At 39.0% G+C, this 15928-nt stretch overlaps 1 protein-coding gene across 3 annotated transcripts in view; it reads left to right on the forward strand.

Moving 5' to 3' along the window:
• Positions 1-15928, forward strand: part of DHX35 (DEAH-box helicase 35) — a 92936-nt gene that overhangs the window by 17264 nt on the left and 59744 nt on the right. Inside the window, exons 1-6 of one of the 3 annotated variants that reach the window (XM_064276081.1) lie at positions 1836-1913; positions 6243-6367; positions 7736-7799; positions 8586-8647; positions 9474-9543; positions 11559-11618. In XM_064276081.1, the coding sequence (XP_064132151.1) occupies positions 6333-6367; positions 7736-7799; positions 8586-8647; positions 9474-9543; positions 11559-11618 (291 nt within the window). In that variant the 5' untranslated portion in view covers positions 1836-1913; positions 6243-6332. Of the gene's footprint in view, positions 1-1835; positions 1914-6242; positions 6368-7735; positions 7800-8585; positions 8648-9473; positions 9544-11558; positions 11619-15928 lie in introns of those variants that run through there. The other 2 variants (XM_064276080.1, XM_010591682.3) reach the window with 2 other exon arrangements.

Consider the following 15928-nt stretch of genomic DNA (forward strand, 5'->3'; position numbering starts at 1 on the left):
TATATTTATGAATACTAACCTACCCATATAAAAGCATCTATATTTCTTTATCTATTTGTATAAAAATAGATGTATTTGTATTAAAAACCAAGCGCTTATGCCGATAATTCTGATTCAGTCTAACCCCTTTGGGCTCATGTAAGCATTTCCTTATTTGTAACTTTTCTCCATCAGTGAAAAACTCAGGCCTCATTATATACAATATATTTACTTATTGGTTCACTTCTAGTAGGCACATAACCTAGTTTCAGAATTACTAACCCATACCCCTGTGAGAAATATATTTACTAACTACTGTACAGCATTTATGTTCAGTTTTTTGTTTCTTTAGTCTTTAACAGCTCCCAGTCAAGATGCATGCAATGAACTGTTCGTCACAGCTACTTAAGTTACTTCTTTTCTTCTCTACTCCCTTTGGTGTGGTTGTTACTCATTTTTAATCCGGTTTAGGGTCATTTGTTAGTGTTTGTATTTCATTTTGGGTTTCCTCCACATCCTGGTTGGCTTTTATTTTTTATTTTCTGGGTGTATGAAGAGTTATGTGAACCGTGACTATGGTTCTAAGAGTCAGAGCTGTGCAAAAAGATCGACTCAGAGCAGTGTCACTCCCTCCTTATCCCTTTTTCCCATCCCTTTCCCACCCACAGCCTCTAGACCACCAGCCTCTTTAGCTTTGGATTTATCCTTCCTACACATCTTTTGAAAACCCTGGTGGCTAGTGGTTAGGAACTGCGGCTGCTAACCAAAAGGTCTGCAGTTCGAATCAGCCAGGGGCTCCTTGGAAACTCTATGGGGCAGTTCTACTCGGTCTTATAGGGTCGCTATGAGTCGGAATCGACTTGATGGCAGTGGGTGGGTATACATCTTTTGCATGAATGAGCAGAGAGATGTGATAGCATTTTTAATCTTTTTTTTCTATTATTAAAGTGGTACATATTCATTGTAAAACAATTTAGATGTTACAAGAATATGTAACTGTGATCACCGCTGTTAACCATTTTGGATTTTTAAATGCATATATTGCATATATTTGTTAGTATACATTGTAATGTATTTGTTAGTATATATTATAATGCATGTAACATAAATAATCTGATTTAATGTATACTAACAAATATGTAATCATATTATATGTATACTAATATATAATGGCATATATATTAATATGTATAAAATCTAATTATTTTTATTTAATTTGACCCAGATCTTTTGTATGTTGATATTTATATTGAGCTGTCTGTTATGAACCTTAAAGTTCTTTCTTCTACAGATTTGGCACTGTTTTGCATGCCCCATGTATGGTCATTTGTTCTTTAGGGCACCTTAAACCCCCCTGCAAAAAACTAAACTGGTTGCTCTTGTGTTGATTCTGACTCAGCAACCCTATAGGGCAAGGTAGAATTGCCCCATAGGATTTCCAAAGCTGTAATCTTTATGGACTCAGATTGCCAGGTTTTTCTCCCGTTTAGTGGCTGGTGGGTTCAAACGCTAACCTTTGGGTGGGTTAACAACTGAGTGCTTAACCACTGTGCCACCAGGGCTCCTCATGGCAGCTTAGTACATGGATATTTTGCAATACTAGTGAGTCAGAGGCTGAATTTGTGCTTTGATTCTTCTGTTTATCAGCTCTGATGTGAACTTAAGCAAATTACCTAACATTTCCAAGCCTCAGATTCCTCAACTGTGAAATAATTTTCCAAACTGCTGGGGCAAAACCATCTGTCATTTTCTTTCTGTTAAAAGTGATTTTAACACAAAGCAGGCTCGTCTTGGGGTGGGGGGGATGTTTCTAGAGAAGATGTCAGGAGTATACTTAGATGTGATTTTATTTGTAGTACCTTGCAGAAGCTGGCTGGACAGCCGAAGGAAGAGTTGTGGGTGTGACCCAGCCTCGAAGAGTGGCTGCCGTGACAGTGAGTTTCTTTTCTATATTGTGAAGACTCTCCAACTTTAATTTCAGTGACTTATTTTTTTCGCATTTCCTAAAAGCTCCAAGTGAAAAGCAGTTGCTTCTTAAAAATTTAATTCTTAAAAAAACAGTCTTTAAAAAAAAAAAATCAATCATAGTATTTGTGTATGGAACATGTGAAATAATAAAAATAAATAATCTGAAATAAACCACAAAAATTAATTCTTTGGTCTAAGAAGAGCTGTTGCTTGGTTTTCGTTGTAATAATGATACCTGCACATTTTGAATATTTTCAGTAATAAAATGCAAAGAAAGCCAAAACCATACCAGACAAACAAACAAAAGCCTCCAAAATCTCACCACCCAACAGAAAACATTGTGAACATTTGGTGAACATCATTCCAAGCTCCTCAAATATAAAGATGAGTGTTTGGCTGAATGGAAAGAAATAATTTTATAGAAATGGGTTCATACTGTATACGCTTTTGTTGAACTTAACAAAAGAAGAAACTGAAGTGAAATAGGAATAGTTACTGAATTTTGAATAAATATCACAAAAGAATTTATTAAAGCCTGAAAACTAAGAAAAAAGATTACAAAAAACTTTACTTATTTTTGAAACTGTATGTTTCAACTGAATGTTTCCTGATATGAAAGAAGAGGAGATTAGCATACTCATTCTTTCTACCTGTTTGTGATTTCTTTGAAATGGGTTTCTTTGGCCAAATTCTGTTTTTATTTCTTTGGGTAATGTTTTGAGGTTTCTATTTTATTTTTTAAAGTTTTCATTGTGGCAAAAATATATATAACAAAACGTTTGCTAATTCAACAATGTTTACATGTACAGCTTAGTGACATTGATTATGTTCATCATATCGTACAACCATCACTGCTGTCCTTTTCCAGATTGTTCCACCACCATTAACAGAAACTCAGGGCCGCCTAAAGCAGTGACTCTCTTTTCGCCTTCCCTCCCGTCCCTGGTAACCACTAATAAGCTTTGGTCTCTTTTGAAACTGCTTTTTTTGTTCGTGTTCTTTCCTCCTTTTTTTCCCTTCTTTCTTGGCCAACTTTCATGCCCTGGTTTTGTGTTAGTATTTTTATGATAATTATTCATCTTTGTGAGGACAGGCAGGGGCTGCGCTAGTCTGGGTAATGCACAGCTTCTCACTAACTCTCGATCGCCTTTGCTGGGTGGGAGACGAGGGTAAGGATCCATGGTGTGCCCCTTAGTGATAAGAGGTCTTTGTGGCCCAGGATAAAGCTCCTTGGGGCTCTCTGATTTGGGATTTGATCATTGCTGCCTCCCTCCCTTCTCTCCTACCTGTGTTTACTCCCTGTAGTCACCCTCCTTTTGAAGTTTGCAATTTTAAATGATAGAACTGACCTTATTGCCTATCTCCTTCAGTTTCCTTCTCCTGTGAGTTCTTTGCTGTCAAGGTGGGTTTCCATTGAGAAGTTTCTTATGTCTCCCAGGCCTGATCACACTGCCACTTCTCATCTTTCTAATGCAAGGATTGTTGGCTCTGCCTTTTAGTTTAGTGGCACTTATATTAAGGAAGCTAGTAGTCTGCTTTTTTCAGGAGGCCTGGGTCTTTCTTCACCATTCAGACTTAACAGTATTTGGCAGATGTTTGGGCTTGTGGCCATTGCCTTCTTTCATTGAAGATGGAAATTTTTGTTCATAGTATGTTTTAATTCTTTTGCTGTTTTTAGCTAGCCTTTAGAGGGAAGTGGAGACAAAAATCTTTTTTCCCAAGGTCCATTTTCTCGTGGTCTTCAAGTTAGAAATTATTGCTAAAAATTTTATAAGTCTCGTGTGTAAAAACTAGACCTCAGTGTTAGAATTAGCCTTCTATGGTCACTGAAAGATTAATCAGTTACCTAAAAATTAGAGCCCTTTTTCCTTGATGTGGTTTGGAATCTTAGCTCTGAATCAGTGTACATTTAGCTCCAAATTTGTAGTCATGGACAACTTCCATGAGACCTCAAGATGTCTCTTAAAGGACAGAGTATAAATTAACCATGTAGTATTAATAGAGCTGTCAAGTTTGAAGCTTTACATCTCAGAAGGTACTTTGTGTGCAGATTAACATCTGAAAACAAACCCTAAGAACGGATTGTGTAAGCTGCTGCTTGATCTCTATGCCCCGCAGTTAGTAATGAGTGTGGTCATTGGACTTATATGGTCTCAGTTTGACTTCAAGACTGGGCCCTCTGATTTCAGTTTCCTCCTTTGTTTGCAGAAATGAAGGCGTCCTGCCCACCTCAGGGGCTGTGTGTATATTTAATGAGATATAGTGTTGAAAGCTTGGGTTAGAGCCCCTGGTGCGTAGTAGGTGCTCAGTAATTTGTTGTTGTTTTTCCTCCCTGGCTCTATACATTTTTGCCTCTGTCAAAAAGATATTTCTCCTATGGAACTGATGAAGTTATTGGGAGTAAAACTTAAACAGTAGAGATAAAAGACTCTAAAAAGCTGGTAGAATACAGCCTTTTTCAAAAGTCAAGTGGTGTGATTGTAAATGAAAAAAAAATTAAAAAAATACTGGTGTGAAAGTGAAACACATACTTTTCATGGCAAATATATACACATAATGAAACAGAACAAACAAGTTGAATTTTATCTTACAGACTTATACAATGATTATATTCTTATGGGCAGGATTGACTTATTTGTACTTATTCTTAGAAGCCTGTTTCCCCCTAAAAGCTGTTAGCGACTCTGTGCACACATTCTCTATTTGTGCTATCTTCCAAGTTGTAGAGTATGATAGTCTGTAGGGTAGAAGTTGCAACAGTGGCAATGACAGAGTGCCCTGGTGAAATGCTGGTTACTGGGAAATGCAACCTCCAGAGGTAGAGCAGTGTAGGGTGCGTTTCTGGTTTCATAAGATGTTTTGAAAGACTGCATGGTGTTATTCTAGTTGTAGACCAGCTGCTCGACGATTGATTCTGTTTTAGCCTTCCTGATCTGTAATTTCAAGTCAGTAGGCAAAGCTACTTCTGATCTTCACTTGCTCTTCAGTTTCTCAGACACTGACGGACAGACAGTGCCAGTGTGCTCGGCTCAGATAGCTGAGTACGTGGAGCCTCTGTGTACTTGGGCCTTCGGTTGCTGAGCCAGAACGGCCATATCAGTAAACTCTGCCTCAGAACATCCCATGTGCCCGCCTATGGCCCAAACTCCGGACCCAGGGACAATGTGGGGAGGTTGCCTCAACTGTGAAAGAGGGAGAATAAACAAATGCCTGCCTCACATGAGGGTTGGTGGGTCAGGTCCCCAGGAAGGCTCTACAATAGTGCTTTCCTTTGCATCTTTTCAGTTAGGTAGCTTATACAGTGATCTTTAAGCTTTTTTTTTCCTTTTAAACTGAAGAATAAGCATGATTGTCCTACTTTTCTGTTTATTACTTAAAATATATATTATTAATAAATTAATAGCCTTTGAATACCCTTCTAGGGGAGGCAGGAGATCTTGCTGTTGGATTCTTTTTTCTCTTTCTACACTCAATTTTTATTTGTCATTTACTGGTGGGTGAAATTCTATTGATAGTTTATGGTCTTCATATTATTTATTATGATTCCTACTTTTACTTTTATTATATTATCTTGTATCCTTTATTAATATTTTTATTCCTTCATCTACTCCCACCTGCACCCCCCCGCTTTTTTTTTAACCTGCATTCTGGTCCTCTTTTTGCCTTTTAATGATTTTGGTAGCTGGGACACTATGTTGCAATTGTTTTAGGTTATCTAGCTCTTGAAACATTATCCTTTTGCCTTCTTCAAAGAGAAAATGAACTTGGTTCAGTGTTGTGTGTGATTATTCCTGGCCTGCCTTCATTGTCCAGTGGAAGGTGCTTTATCTTAAGACATGAAAAGTGGTCCCTGGCTCATGTGTGCTCTTTGTTTAGGAACAGAATGAACCTTGTCACTGCTTTTGCGTCCCTTTCTGCTTTGGCCACCAGGAAACTTAGTACTGAAATTTGTGGCTCAACATAAATAACTTTGGCCTATCTATGTTTTAATTTTCTCATTGGCTTTGATCTCTCAGATTTCATAGGTAATTCTCTTTATCTTGGTCTGTAACATCTTTATGTGACGCCATTTTTATTGTTTATGTTCTTGGAAGTTGCCTGAAATCCGTTATAGAATGAAGTAAGATATATAAATATATAAGTTAATAAATTGTAAAGGTTATCACACTTGCTATCTAATAACTGGCTTCTTTTCTCATTCTCCACCATGTTCACATACTATTTAAAAAAGAAATGACCTTTAGATTTGCCGTAGTATGTGCTCTGTGCAGTAATTCCTATGTCTCTATTTTCAGCATGATCTTTCTTCCCAAAGGTTGCAGGGAGAGTAGCTGAGGAAAGAGGTGCGGTGCTGGGCCACGAGGTGGGCTACTGCATCCGCTTTGATGACTGCACAGACCCGCTGGCTACAAGAATTAAGGTGAACTCCTGAAGCTGCTTTTCCTGTTGTAAATAAGGAAGAAGGTTTTTTTTTTTTGAGAATTAAAAAACAAAAAAAAAAACCCATCGTCGCTGTATAGAACACTGATACCAGGGCAGAAGGTATCTGAAATCATCCTGGCCCTCAGGGAATTCAGTCATCTTGGAGGTATAGAGCACTTTCAAGGAATCCTTGAGTCTTAGCCCAGAAAGGACCTTCTGCAGGACCTTAGTTCTGCAGAGGAAGAGATTCAGGGCTTGGGAGGCTGAATGACTTGTTCAAGGTCCTATGCTCATTGGTGATAGAATCAGGACTCGAAGCCATCTTTTCTCATGTGTGTTTTATTGGTTTTCCACTGCTTCATATAGCTATCTAAATACAGGAATATGCCTGTAAAAGACTTAAAAATGGGGACAAGGTATAGTATAAACGGATAAAGTGTAGGTTTCACAACTGCTGTTTGTACTACTAGTTAGACCTTTCTATTTTTTATGATAATGGATTTTACTTGTGTGTCATTTGACCTAGTTGCTAGTATTCAAATAATTCATATCAATGTTAATCAATGAATAATCAACTCACCAGAATGTCTTTCGTGTCCCACCATGCTGAAATTGAAGTCTAATCAGATGGCAGTATAAAACACTGCATGAAAATGCTAAAAATGACATTGCTTATTAGAATCTCAGTTTGCAACAAGGAAAATTTGAAATAATCCGGCGAACTAAGTGAACAATGTAATGATTTGTAAAAATATGTTTTTTTGTAAAAAACATTTGTAAAAATTTTACAAAAAACATTTGTAAAAATTTGTTTTATGAATTTCTGTATTTTGGTTCATCTGCAGAACCAAGGACTTTGACTTTCATGTTGCTAGGTAAAGAGAATATTCTCCTATACTGTCAAATATATTCAAATTAGATTATTTTCAAATAATTTTCAGTGGATTAGATTACCAAATGATTCTTGAGTCTTCCATGCAGAGCTTTTGTGTTTCATTGGGTCATAATTCCAAGGAGCTCAGTTCTTGACTGGTGGTTTCTTTGGTGATGGCAAGGCTCTCACTTTCATACCATGTGTACATGTGGCAGCTGATAGAGAAAAATAGGGAAATGCATCCTGCTCTTAAAATAAAAAAAGTAAAACTCTGAGCTGTAACACGTGAGGGAGACAATTAGCTTTATAAAAGTACTGAATTTGTTTTTGGTTGAGAGTAACAAAATCCATGTGTTACCATGTATTTCTAAAGTATTTTATTAACATTCGTTATTCCTAAATAATAATAGCTGACATTCATTGAACACTGTCTCTGTGCTGGGCCCTGTGCTATGAACACTTTACATGTACTATTTCACTTAATTTTCACAGTAACCCTGTGAGGCAGATCTCTTATTACCTCCACTTTACAAAAGAGGAACCAGGCTCAGGAAGAGTAAGTAATTTGTCTCAGATTCACACAGCTAGTAAGGAGTAGAGCCAGGATCTGAAGCCCAGCAGTTGATACCACAGCCCATGTTCTTAGCCACAACCTCATCCGAACCCTAACCAAACCAAACCTGTTGCCGTCGAGTTGATTTTGACTCATAGTGACTCTATAGGACAGAGTAGACCTGCCCCATAGGATTTCCAAGGCTGTAATCTTTGTGGAAACAGACTGCCACGTCCTTCTCCCATGGAGCAGCTTGTGGGTTCAAACCACTGACCTTTCAGTTAGCAGCTGAGTGCTTAACTACTACATACCAGGGCTCCTTCAACACCCACCCCTCCCAACCAGTCCCCCTGAAATAATGTCGTTTGATGTTGGGGTTAATAACCTCAAGAGCTGCAAGTTTACAGTCTCTTAGGGAACTTTGAAGAACAAATGTGTCAGATTCAGAGTTCCCTCGGGCAGACAGAGGTTGTTTTCATTGCCTGTTCATCTGTAGTACTCGTGGTGAAGGCTCTGGTAATAGGGCCTGGCCAATGTTCAGAGAGTAACTGCAGGTGAAATTCTGCTCAGAGATTTGCAAGCTCCAGGAGGTTCCCATGTTTGACGTTTTGTTGTGGACAATCCTCGTACTAAAACGTCGGCGAACGTCCTCGCGGTCCCTTGGAGGATTGTCTTTAAACATCCTTGTGAGGAGGTGTACGCATTTAGTTGCACTTGAACCTTTTTTTTAAATCGTTAGGCTACAGTGTAAATGACTTATTTCTGAAACTTTGTGTTTTTATTTTTCAGTTTCTGACTGATGGAATGCTGGTCAGGGAAATGATGGTTGACCCTTTGTTAACAAAATATAGGTAAGTGTGCTTTTCCTGTGATGGCTTTCCTAACGTTTTGAAAGTACACAAATAGTTGTGTTATAGCTGGGATTTGTGTTTGCATTCCACTGCCTGAGAGCTTTTCCCCTTACCTTGGCTGTGGCGGCCCTTGATGTTTTTCTTAGAATTTACGTAATGAGTCCATTTATAGACATTAATGGGCACATTAAAACCCATGTCATTATTTAAACAGCCCTTAACTTGTTCTTTTTATCTTGCCCCTGTTATCTCAGGATTGGCTGTGGCTGTGGAGTCCTAGCACAGATGAGAAGTACACACGGTTTTGTTGAATGTAATATGCAGGATCCGAATAATGACTTAGCACTTTGCCCTCCTCATGTATCTTTGCCTATCCTTTTAGCAGTCAGGTTGTCCCACATAGGCTTTTCAGTACTCTGGGAAAGGATGTCACATGATTCCCTGGTACACATGTGGTGCGGCTGTGATCATGTGCATCTTTGTTCTGTCTTCTATAGATTAACAATCTTCAGGGGGTTGGGCCTCGTTCTGCTTTTTGTGTGCTCCCTGGGGTTATATGTCATATTGTAACTTCAAATCAGATGTTAAATCCTGTTGGAATCCAATGGTGGCGGTAAAAACTATTGGAGATGGAGATAAATATTACCATTTTCTTCCATAAGATGCGTTGAGGCCACTGTTTTTATTAGTCTATGAATATGTCATTGTCACAGGAGTTACTTTGCTTTACTTTTGATACAGGCGATTGTGTGTCTCTTTGGTGGTCTGGGCAGGAGAATATGGGGTGGTTTGTACGCTCACTGAGATCGTCCTTCTTGATTCTTAGTGCCATTATGCTGGATGAAGCCCATGAGAGGACCTTGTACACCGACATTGCCATTGGCTTGTTAAAAAAGGTATGACTTTTCTGTCATACTTTTGTTTTTCTGTTTTGTTTGTTTTGCCTGATTGTGAAAGTAATTATAGCAATTTGGTAAATCCGAGAAAATACAAAGGAGAATATTAAAATCACCCATATTCCACTCACTCAGAGAAAGCCTCTGTTAAAACGTCAGTATGTTTTCTTCTCTTTTTTCTGTGTGTGTCTGTTTGTGTGCGTGGCACGTACCTGTTTAAGTGTGATAGCGATTGTATTGTATCTTCTAATTTTTATCTTGTGTCCTTCCCTTAAAGATCATCAGGGTCACCAAGAACATTTTCCTGTGTCATTAACTGTTCTTTGAGGACATTATTTTTAATGGCTGTATAATTGCATGTCTCTAGCATAGAGTATTTAACTCTTTTCCTGCTTTTAGGCATTTATTTGGTTTCCAGATTTTAAGTATTTTGAATAATGATTGAATGAATACCCTTGTAGTTAAAAGTGTTGCATTTGTTTTTTTTTTAACTTTCTGTTACAGAAGATTTTAAATTTATCACAAAGCAGAGAGGTGAATATAACGAACTTCTACGTGCCCATCATCCAGCTTCGACAATTACAAATCACGACCCGTCTTCTTTCAGCTCTGTGCCACCTCCCCTTCCCCTCCCCCATATTTTCTGATTGTTTTCTGTGGGCAGATTCCCAATCACAGGAGTCTAGAAAGAGGTGGTAGAGCAGGGTGATAAAGAGCATGCTGGGCTCTGTGTTGCACTTCCTGGTTCAGACTCTGCCCATCTATTGGCCATGTAGCCTTGGTCAAGTTACCTAGCCTCTCTGCGACTCCATTTATTTATCTCTAAAATGGGGATAAGAATAGTGTCTTTATCTGTTGTATCCCACTGTAGCCACTAGCCACCTATGGCTATTTAGAGTTAAAGTAATTAAATTAGAATGCAATTAAAAATTCAGTCACATTGTGTACATTTCAAGGACTCAATAGCCACAGGTGACTAGTAGACTACTGTACTGGGCAATGCAGAACATCTACATGGTTGCAGAGAGTTCTTTTATGCAGACCTGATCTAGAGCATAAGTTGTGAGGCTTGAATGACATGATGTCACACTCTCAAAATGGTGCCTGGCACAGGGTTACAACCAGCCCGTAAGGTGGCTTTGTGCAGAATAGCGAAACATGCCTCCTCTGGGATGATGTCCATGGCTGGTGGAGGGTGGGCTGGGTTCCAGATTCTACCAGCCTCAGCCAGGTATCTTTGTGCAGTGCATACACTACACAGCTATACATTTTGGCCCTAGAATAGCACATAACTTAGTATATGTTAGCTGCTATTGTTATTTCCTGGACAAAGGGTTAGACATTCTGATACCTACTATGAATTATGCCACCAAATGGTTACTACCTTCCCAGGAACAGTATATAAGAGAACCTATTTCACCGAACCTTTGCCAATAGTAAAAAAAAATAAACCCTTGCCAATGTGATAGATGAAACCAGTGATCTCATTATTATTATTACATATTTTTACTATAGTTTATTTGATCATGTCTCATAAGCTTGTTGATTTCGTTTGTTTCTTTGAGTAATTGTTAATACCTTTTTCCATATTTCTGTCTTAGTGTTACTATTTTTTATCTGTTTGCTTTTGATGTACGATTTCATACTTAACTGTGTATACATAGATTCTGACTATACAGAGATCCAGGTGTCAGAGAGAAATGATTTCAGTCCAAATAAATTCAGATTCAGGTCTTGAAGCTCCTTTATACTTCCTTTGAAATGTTTTTTTTAAATCTTTTGATCTTGGAAATTTTCAAACATTTGCAAAATTAGACAAAATAGTATAACGAACCCTCCTTTCGCCTATGACTTTAACCATGATTAATTATGCTCAGTCTTGTTTCATCTATAGGCCCCTCCCTCTGCCAAAAAACACATACACTGGATTATTTTGAAATAAGTTCCAGACATCTTGTTACTTCATCCATAGATATTTCGGTGTGGTCATTATTTCCTGATGCCTTCTTTTATAGATTCAGAAGAAGCGAGGGGATCTCCGCTTGATTGTGGCCTCAGCCACTCTGGATGCAGAGGTAAGAGCTCATGCTGGAATTGTTGGACACATTGTAGGGAAGTTGCCTCTGGCAAGAGCTTGTCTTTGCCAGAATGATCTACCTTCCTTATAGGGCCATCCGATGTCCTAGATTCTATATGATCAGAGGATACTCCAGCTTGTGGGTGGAAATTGGCCTATAATTAATTGAGTTTATAATTACCTATCTGTCATGTTTCTCTACATACTATATTTCTCGACACATAGGCAGCTTCTTTTTATTACTTTTTTCAGTATGAGGCTATATTTCTTGAATTTATTATGACAGTAGCATATATGGGAGCCCTGGTGGTGCAGTGGTTAGAAGTGCTTGGCTGCTAACCGCAAGGCTGATGGTTCCAAGCCACCAGACACTCCACGGGAGAAAGATGTGGCAGTCTGCTTCCACAAAGATTAAAATCAAAACCAAACCTGTGGCTGTTGAGTTGATTCCAACTCAGTGACCTTACAGGACAGAGTAGAACTACCCCACATGGTTTCCAAGAAGCACCTGGTGGATTTGAACTGCCAAAAAACCTTTTGGTTAGCAGCCAAACCCTTAACCACAGCCTTGGAAACTCTATGTGGCAGTTCAGCTCTGCTCTATAGGGTCATTATGAGTCAGAATCGACTCAGTGGCAGTGAGTTTTGGTTTATAGCATACATAGTTAGATTTTCTGTGCAATTGAAGTTTCCCCTGTGCATATAATAATTTCCATGTTATAAATTTCTGGGCCAAGTTTACATTATTTTTCTCTCTTGATAACTAGTATTTTAGTTAAAATAGCAAATGTAAATCAACAGATATTTTTGGCCACTTGGTCTATACATGTTAAGCACCATGCTGGATACAGATGATTCCTGTACTCCCTGACCTCTCGAGGGAAACAGACACATAAATAGATGGTTATGGTTCAGTGTGTTGAGTGTATTCAGTACAAGAGTGTTCAAGGTGCTGAGGGAAGCCAGGGAGGGGGTGCTGAGCTCCGTCAGGGTAGGAGTGTACAGAAGCTTTCACAGAGGAGGTGATAGCTGGGTTTGAAGGAGGTACAGAGATTTGCCAGCTGGGAAAGGGTAGGGAAGGGCATCTTCAGCCTGCTGAGAAGCACAGAGGCGTGAAACCATGTGTTCAGGAGCTGTGAGTCAAGTGTAAGGTGGAGGTCTTACTTTGTCTGCAAGAAGGGTCTCCAGCAGTGATTTTATCCCTCAGCCACCTCTCTGAACTCATCTCCTTGCACGTCCCCCAGCGCTGTGTATACTCCAGCCACCATGGTCCCCTTGCCGTTCCTCAAAAAATACTAGCATGCTTCTGCTTTACGGGGGACAGTTTTCTCCCAGATGTTCTCATGGCTCAACCCTCATTTCATTCCAGCCTTGCTCAGGTATTATCTTCTCAGAGAGGCCTTTCCTGACCATCCTATCTAAAACAGCGCTCTTGTTCTCTATCCTCTTGTTCTTAATATTATTTTCCTTTTAGCACTTATCATTACCTAACATGCATTTCCAAGTGTTTATTGTATTTCTTCCATCACTGAAATGTGAGCTCCATGAAGATAGGGATTTTGACTGTCTTATTTATTATTTTATCCCATGCACCTAAAGCAGTATCTGGTATAGAGTGGGCACTCAGGTTGAATGAATTTTAATTGGATGGGAAGTATGGGAGATCAAAATAGAGAGGCTGGCAGGGTCAAGCAAAGGAGGATGGGCTTTATCTTGTACCTGGTCAGGAGCCATGGGAGAATGTGAGGTAGGTTCTAGAAAGATCACTTAGGGTGTTGTGTAGAAGAAACAAGAGTGAAATTGGAGATACCATTAGGAAGCCATTTCTGTAATCCAGGTGAGATATGAAAAAGGACTGATCTCCTGGCTTCCCCATGGCTTCAGGGTTACAAAACAACTTGGAGAGAGAAAAAGCTCAGCATGGATAAGAGAGATGTTTGTGTTTGTCTGGGCTGGTTTCTCAGGCCTTTTCGCAGGCTGCAGGATTCTGTTCTCTTAGGTGTGCCCATGATGACAACAAAGGGTCAGAGTCCCTTCGTTGTCCTCTTTATAGCCCATTCTTATCTCCTTCGTGATACCTACTGGAAGGCTGTTTCAGGGACTGTACCTGACCTCACCTTCTCTTATATCCTCTGTGGCTCCATTACACAGAATGTCTTCTCCCTTTTTAAACTTACGTTTAATCTTTTTTTTTTTTTTTTGTAATTTTATTGTGGCAAAAAATATGTATAGCAAAAAGTTTGCCATTTTAGCCATTTTTAATTGTACAGTTCAGTGACATTAATTACTTTCACCATGTTGTGCTACAATCACCACTATCCATTTCTAAAAGTTTTGCATTACCCCAAACAGAAACTTAGTACCCCTTCAGCAGTAACTCTCATTCATCCTCCTCCCCCAACCCCTGGTAACCACTGATACATTTTTGTCTCTATGCATTTGCTTTTTCTGGATATTTCATATAAGTGCAGTATTTGTCCTTTTATGTCTGACTTCACTTCACTTGGCATAATATTTTCAGGGTTCATCTATATTGTAGCATGTATCAGGACTTTGTTTCTCTTTATGGTTGAATAGTATTCCATCGTATGTATATACCACATTTGCTTATCCAGTCATCTGTTGATGGACACTTGCGTTGTTTCCACCTTTTATTTATTGTGGGTAATATGCTGCAGTGCCCCTTGGTGTACAGGTACTTGTTTGAGTCCTTGCTTTCAAGTCTCTTGCGTACATATCTAGGAGTGGAATTGCTGGGTCATATGGTAATTTTACATTTAACTTTCTGAGGAACTGCCAAATGTTTTTGCTGCACCATTTTACATTTCCACCAGCAGTGCATGAAGGTTCCACTTTTCCACATCCTTGCCAATGCTTATTGTTTTCTGTTTTTCTGATAATAGCCGTCCTAAAAAAAAAAAAAAAAAAGTGGATCTGAAATGGTATCTCACTGTGGTTTTGATTTGCATTTTCCTAATGACTAATGATGTCGAACATCTTTTCATGTGCTTATTGGCCATTTGTGTATCTTCTTTTCAAGTCCTTTTCCCATTTTTTAAATTGTCTTTTTGTTATTGAGTTGTAGGTGTTCTTTATATATTCTGGATATTAGACCTTTATCAGATACATGATTTCCAAATATTTTCTCCCATTCTGTAGGTCGTACCTTCCCTTTTTTGATAAAGCCCTTTGATACACCTATTTTTCTTTTGTTGCTCATGCTTTTGCTGTCATATCTAGGAATCCGTTGTCAAAAACGAGACCTTGAAGTTTTACCACGATATGTTCTTACAAGAGTTTTATGGGTTTAGGTTCTTATATTTAAGTAATTGATCCATTCTGAGTTAATTTTCATGTTATGGTATGAGATATGGGTCCAACTTCATTCTTTTGCTTGTGGAGATCCAGTTGGCGCAGTACCATTGATTGAAGAGATGATTCTTTCCCCATTGAATGGACTTGGCACCCTTGTCAAAAATCAGTTGGCCATAGATGTATAGCTTACAGTTTCTGTTGTGTTTGAAAACTATAATATCTATGTCTTTTCTTTGAATCATTGTTAATTAATAATTGCTCACAATTACCTTTCATTGTCTTTTGGTTTGGGATAGGGATTTTAGAAAATAGCTTCTTTCAGTTCTGTCTACAATAGTTGATACAAAAAAACCAAACCCGTTGCTGTTGAGTTGATCCTGACTCATAGATGGAAGAAACTTTTTAAAGCGGTGTCTTGGTTTCCAACGGCTGCTGTATATAACCTGTAAAACCTTGTTGCCATCGAGTTGATTCCGACTCATAACGACCCTATAGGACAGAGTAGAGCTGCCTCATAGTGTTTCCAAGGAGTGGCTGGTGGATTGAATTGCCCACCTTTTGGTTAGCAGCCATAGCGCATAACCACTGTGCCACCAGGGCTCTGCTGCGATAACAAAAGACCATAAAGTGGATAGCTTTAAAGAATAGAAGTTTATTGTCCCACAGTTCTGGAGGCTAGAATCCAAATCAGGGTATTGGCCACGTCAATTCCTTCTGAGGGCTTTGAGAGAGGAACTTTTCCCTGCCTCTCTCCTAGCTTCTGGTGGCTGCTGGGCATCCTTGGCATTCGCTTGCTGCTTATAGATGCATCCGCATCTGTCATCATGTTGTGTCTGTCTTTCCCTCTGTGGAACTGTTTCTGTCCTTTTTTATAAGATTCCACTCAGAAGAGATTAGGACTCAACCTTCTTCGGTCTGACTTCATTAATTTAACTGATAAATCTGCAAAGAAAAACTACAGTTCCCTGATCAAAGTCACATCCCCTGGTGTAG

Source organism: Loxodonta africana, chromosome 24 (assembly GCF_030014295.1).
Source record: "Loxodonta africana isolate mLoxAfr1 chromosome 24, mLoxAfr1.hap2, whole genome shotgun sequence".
Taxonomy (NCBI): Eukaryota; Metazoa; Chordata; class Mammalia; order Proboscidea; family Elephantidae; genus Loxodonta; species Loxodonta africana.